We start from the raw sequence: 6,530 nt of genomic DNA on the forward strand, positions 1-6,530 counted from the left end.
AATAGCTTCTTCTACTCCAAAATTATAGTTTTTGCCATAGACAATGATGGTTTCTAAAAAAGTTCCCAATAACTAACAGCATATTCTTTACAATCATTCTAGCTTTCACAGTAAAATGTCGTAAGTATCAATTCATTGCACAAGTAGATGCCTTGGGATATGTGAAAGTGTGATTGAAACTCATTAAAAACAGCATCAGTGAATGTTGAAAAACAACATTGGAATCCTTAGCCCTTTTCCTGCTCTCTGGGATACTGTACCAAATCTCAGCATCACCAATGAACCTCAATACTTGAAATTCCTGACTCTTTCCCCAGACCAGAGTAGTTTCTCTTGAAATGAATACCATCTACAAAATGCCTTATAACGGACTAACTATTATAACTAACTATTCAGTAAAATGGAATCAGTCAATTAAATGTTTAAAAACCACTCCGGATGCATTTGTCCTTATTTTGCAGTCCCGGATGCCATACCAAATCTTGGCATTGCCAATGCCTAAATCATCACATGAACCTTAATACTTGAATTCCTCAATTTCTTTCCCAGACCACAGTGGCTTCTATATTCAAATTAATATCATGTACAAAATACGTTAGCATTACTTTCAAGCCTGGGATATCATCAGGTTCTTTTCAACTTCTTGTTTCATCATTCGAGCAATGTTAGTTGCCTCATGAGTGACAGTCCTTGGTTTAATATGTGGCATTAGTGTAGGAGGCAGGTAATCTGGTTCGTTGCAAATTCTTATACTATGAATAAACTTCCTATTTTCAGAAGAAAAGGATATACACTACTGCAGTAAAAATGTACCATTTGTATACTTTCTTAAATTGGTTAGATGATGTGGAGAAGTGCTGAGAGTTGAAGAGAGATGGTTGGAGGATTCCTCATCCTCCTAGTCAATGATAAATTTTGTAGCACCTTTCTACAAATTACTCAATCGTGTTGTGACTGTAATCTTATCTGGGCTCCGTGCACCTTTCAAAAGAAAGTACCTTTTCTGTTGCTGGTGGTAGATACCAGTCTCCTTTCCTCTGTAACGAAAACTACATAAATTTTAATTACAGTGGATTCACTAGTACAGTGTGGAGCTATTATAATATTCAGCTTTAACATTTGATCTAAGAGCCTTGTCTCAAGTAATTGCTAGTCTATGATCAAGGTGTTTGTCAATGAAAGAGTTAGAAAAGTGAGCTTGGTGCTAAACTTGTTTCATGTGGTTGCCTAAGTCACTTAAATCTCCATTAAGGCTTAATTTTTTATGAACATACTCAATGATTGTTCGAAATGCCTATTTGTGGCTTCTTTTGCATCCACTGGTTGATGTAATGCATAAATATGTGCCCCATTTGTAAATAGTGAGTAGCATTCAAGTATATTTGGGACTAACTCCTTTGGCAAAATATCACATAGGTTATTCTGCATTGACATTTCTTGTCTTATATTCTTGGAACTGCATAAATTTTAACTACAGTGGATTCACTAGAACAGTGTGGAGCTATTATAATATTCAGCTTTAACATATATCTGCATATGTATTGGAATAATGGCAAGTTCAATGGTTGAGAGTGGCAGTTCCAAAATAGCTGCAGTTATATCAGCTAAACAAAATTTCCTATAAAAATATAAATTAAATCAATGTTGTTCATCAAAATTTTAAAAGTATTCTTTAAGCTAGGTTTATATTCAACAAAACAGTCTGTGTGTGAGCTGACCTTCATGCAAAACCATTTTGGAGTGGACACAAAATAGCCAGAATTTAATTTTGCACTCATTTATGTTTCTTAAATTGATTCTTTAATTTCGAGCATGTTCCAAAATTTATAAATTTCATTAGCACCTTTCTACTAATTACTTAATTATGTTGTGACTGTAATCTCATCTGGGCTGAGTGGGCTCTGCAGACCTTTTTAAATCAAAGCAATTTTCTGTAGCTGGTGGTGAATACCAGTCTCCTTTACTGTATTGAAAACTGCATATCACTACTGGATTCATTAGTACAGTGTGGGACTATTGTAATATTCAGCTTTGAGAGCTGTAATGACTAATGACAGGTCTAGGCTAAAGGTGTTCCCTGAAAGGAGTTGAAGAGTGAGACTTGGTGCCAAATTTGTTTATTGTGGTTGGCTGAGTCACTAAAATCACCATTAAGGCTTAATTTTTTGTAACGTTCTATGAATCCCAACACCTCTATCATATCTTGGCTTGTAACAGCTATGTGGTGGCCACCAATGGTAGCAGTATAGGCCCATGTCAGTGTACTCTGATCCACAGAAATGGCTGCAGCATTCCCAACAGATGGTGGGAACTCTTTTTGCATATAGGATGGCACAGGCCAAGACTTGGTGCCAAACTTCTTTCATGTGGTTGGCAGTAATATTATGCACCTGTATGTACTGACAATTAGAAATCATGGAGGTTGATCTTACATCTTGCAGTAAATCAAGGAAAGTATCAACATTAATAGCGTTATTGTTATCATCAAGGGACTGAACCATTACTAGAGAACCATGAAGACCAATGTAGGTAAAGCAATATGAACAGGTAAGGTGCCGGACGCCTTATAGCCATGTAAAATTACTCTTCTAATATCACTCTCTGATGAATGGAGGAGCACTGTGAGAACTTTATCTCCATCAAACAAATTTAAATGTTGTACCAAGGATTAGGCAATGATTAATCAAGTGGCAGATAACTTGAATATTCTAAATTAAGTGATTAATTGCATTTGATAAATTAGATGAGTAAAGTGACTAAATGTCTGATAAAAAGGATGAGATTAAATGTGTCATTAAATTGGTGGTTACAGAAGATTAAATAAAGTTGATTTAAAAAGTGAATTAATGTAAGGAATGGATAATTGATTACTAATGCTTGGGCCTTTGCCTTAATAGGTTGCAGACCTTGTCCTGTACCTGTTTCGAACTTAGGTTACTGTCGCAATCAGCAATGAATTGCTGGTATATTTTCAGATGCGGAGTCACGCCCCTGGCAATGTGATCTTGAAAGTACTCCTGTACTTTCTTTGCCACTTGTCTTCTCTTTGCTACTATATAGTACACATGAGTAACAATAATGCATATGTTTAAGTACTTTGAGTCTCTATTTCTCCCTCTAATTCTTCCTCATTGTCCTCGGGCCAGAAAGAGGAATACGTATCCCTGGACACCCCACCACAGTCAACTGCTTTACATGTGGAATTGACTTCTGATAAATTAAAAAATCTATTGTACTCTGCTTGTACCAGCTTTGTTATGGCCACCACTGGCAGCAGTATAGGCCCATGTCACTGTACTCTGGTCCACAGAAATGGCTGCAGTATTCCCAACAAATGTTGGCAACTCCAATGTAGTACTTTTTGCATTTTTGTTAGTACAGGCCAAGACTTGGTGGCAAACTTCTTTCATGAGGTTGATAGTATTATGCACCTGTATGTACATGTAGAATTGGCTTCTGATAAATAGAAACCGTTTCGATACTGAGCAATGATCTGTCCAGGATTTTATTGTATCTCAATGAATGGAAGCCACCACAGGAAGAGTTCAATGAGTGACTGATACTCCAGGCTAAACCACTAACACAAGAGTGGGTAAAGTGTTGTATTTCAAGTTATTATTGTGGTCTTCTGTAACAATTATTACTGTCTGAAATCTCATTTAACCTCTTAACTTTATCTTGTGAACAATTATATCTATAACAACTTATTGTATTTATATACTAATATGAAGTCAAGCACTTAAAAGTGAATATTGTGATGGCATTCAAAATTGTGATGCCTTTTAAAACTATTGATTGTGATAGTAGTACTCTCACCCAGCATTACTCTACTCTGCTGTAGATTTTCGCAATAGTATCAGCACAAGTGACTATCGATTCTTCACAAATTGAAGTATTATTAAAGTGATAATTTGGTTTATTCATGCTTTATGAAAGCAAATTTATATTACCAGCCATCATGATAATAATAAAACCATTGAAAAAAGCCTGGGCTCTTATGTCTTATCTTTAAGTTGAACACAGACTTCTGTTTGAAGGTTCTTATGTACTTGGTACAGTGTCCCTTAAATCAAGTCTTCTAATTGAGAGGCAGACCTTTATGTGAGGACATATAGTAATCTGATAATTAGGCACACTTATTCTTAGCAATGTACTTATTTCAGTTTAACTAGTTATTGGAAATGTCACTGAGATGTTACAACTTTTTATTCAAATGCTTCTTTCCTCTTTGAACTAAAGTAAAGGTACGAATGGACTTCTCTTAGAGAGTCTGTATTCATTTTTCTTATTTTTATCTCTTAAAGAATTGACATCTCATGGTATATCACTTCCAATAGCAAATTATGAATCAAAACATCTGTCAAAATTAAATTGGAACTTGTTTCTTTAAAATTCAATGTAATTTTTAAAATTCAATGTAATCTTTATTATACAAGCAGTATTAACTTTATATTATGCAATACATCCAGCTCCATGAACAGTTAGTTGATGAAACTTCAAATTCTTGTTAATTCATAGCTTAATATGCAAGCTACCCAGCTACAGATCATATTTGCTAGATTCTATGGCCAACACAAATACTAATGATTGCTTTTTCCAATAAAGATTGAAATAATCTTACTCATCTCTCATGAAGTGGATTGGTATTTACATAGTTTTGGCCATCCTACTTTGAATCTCTCTGACTCTTGGTTCCATTGCTTCAATTAGGCAGATGTCCATTAATTGTGAATTACTAAACTCCATTTTCTTCAATGCCTGACAGTGCATGAGAAGAATGGGAATGAGGTGAAATCACAGATGGTGAGTGGAAGTGTAAACGGTTTTGATCTTATCAAGGAAGATAAGGAATTTGTCAGACTCACCTTAAAAGTACTTATGACGAAAGAGATATTCCACGAATTATGACTTGTACATGTGTTTATTGAGTACTGTACAGTGGGAGAGATGCCTTAACTGAATGACATGTACTTTCAATGGTTTGAGTATGGTCACCTGTTTCAGAGTTGACAAATTCTACTGAGTGGTTAACCGTGCCATGCCTATACCTAAGCTGTTGTAACTTGTTGTATGCTTTCCAGCAGTCAGACATAATAGTAGTACCTGGTTTAATAAATTTCTGTATTATAGGGATCAATGTAGCTTTTGAACGGTCCTCAACAGTTACTAAGAAACACTGCTTGTCCGTCTATCTAAAGTCCCATGAAAATATCAGCCTCTGGATTTTTTAAGTAAAATATTAACATCATTTGATGCTTATTGGCTAATGTTTTAGATATATTAATGAAATTTCCACATCTTTGAGAAATGTGCTCGAAATATTGGTCCTCAATTGACCACGAGCTGTTGGATTTGGACTTGAGCAATTATTATCAAGTATCTTTACAAGTTGTATAATTCAGTCAATGAAGATAGTTCTATACCTCTTAGTTGAGAGTGTACTATTTTGTTCACTTGCATGGGCTGTTGTGGTGGGTGAAAATAACTGTAATATATGGTTAATGGTGAGGTGGTAATTAACCCACCAAAATAAGTAGTTAAAGTTACCAGTAGGTGGGTTACCCTGGTTGCATTTTTAGTAACCCACAAAAGTGGGTTAAATTCAAGGGCCCTGCCCTGAGGATCAATCCCTCCTAGTTGGTGTATTGCCAGATAAAGAATTATTAAACAAGGCTTGAAACAATGATAGCATAGGAGTTTATGGCCACTGGTTGCAGAAAGATTGAATCCTAACTTGTTCCAACCTGCAGTTACTGTGAGCCTTACTAGATGGAAAGGAACATGATTCAGCTAGCACATAATTATCATTAATTTACGCTAACATTAACGTAACACTATATAGGGTGAGCTTTATTGTTTCTTGCGGATTTTAAATCACTAATGACATGGTATGCTTCAAGAGCTCAATCCAAGTAACAAGTCAAATGGCTCCAATTTTTGGAAGTTTTTGGTTTTTCTTTATCATGAGTAAAAATACCACTTGCCATTGGTGTTGTCTCTAAAGTTAACAGCGATGTAACAGGGAGCCTTCCTGACTTTGATGAATGGGCTAATGGTGTTGTCTCTACAATCCGCCTATCATTATGATTCTCACCAGTTAATTTGATTAATTTTAATTAATTAAACAATTATTTTTAAAATTTTTCAATAATTTTTAAACAAAAAGTGATTGTCAATTGAAGTCACAATTGTCCTTTAGAAACTGATAAATTTATCTTGTAGCTTTGAATCATTCTAAAATGTTTCCAACAAGAAACATGAAGTTGCTTGCCTTTTTATAGGCCTAAGCTAAATGTCTCAAGAAGTCTATAAAAAATAAATATACTCTACATACAACAAAATTGAGTTGCATCAACTGCAATAGTTACTGGCATAGGATGCAAAAGACACTAATAGGCATGTGTGAATAAAAAGCCATTCATTTTTCATTATTCTTTCAACCAAGTGTGCATAATTGGAGTTTGGACCTCGCCATCTTTACTACAGTATGGCTCTTCATGTATGCCTGTGATCAGAAGTCCATAATGTGG

The 6,530-nt window shown here is 35.1% G+C and overlaps 1 protein-coding gene across 1 annotated transcript in view; it reads left to right on the forward strand.

The window, feature by feature from the left end:
* Nucleotides 1-5,441, forward strand: part of LOC109583788 (uncharacterized) — an 11,403-nt gene extending 5,962 nt beyond the window's left edge. The window contains exons 6-7 of the mRNA XM_019999256.1: nt 5,131-5,231; nt 5,276-5,441. Of these exons, the coding sequence (XP_019854815.1) occupies nt 5,131-5,142 (12 nt within the window). The 3' untranslated portion in view covers nt 5,143-5,231; nt 5,276-5,441. The remainder of the gene's footprint in view (nt 1-5,130; nt 5,232-5,275) is intronic.
* Nucleotides 5,442-6,530: the final 1,089 nt, after the last annotated feature.

The sequence above is a fragment of the Amphimedon queenslandica genome, unplaced genomic scaffold (genome assembly GCF_000090795.2).
Source record: "Amphimedon queenslandica unplaced genomic scaffold, v1.1 AMPQUscaffold_13283, whole genome shotgun sequence".
NCBI lineage: Eukaryota > Metazoa > Porifera > Demospongiae > Haplosclerida > Niphatidae > Amphimedon > Amphimedon queenslandica.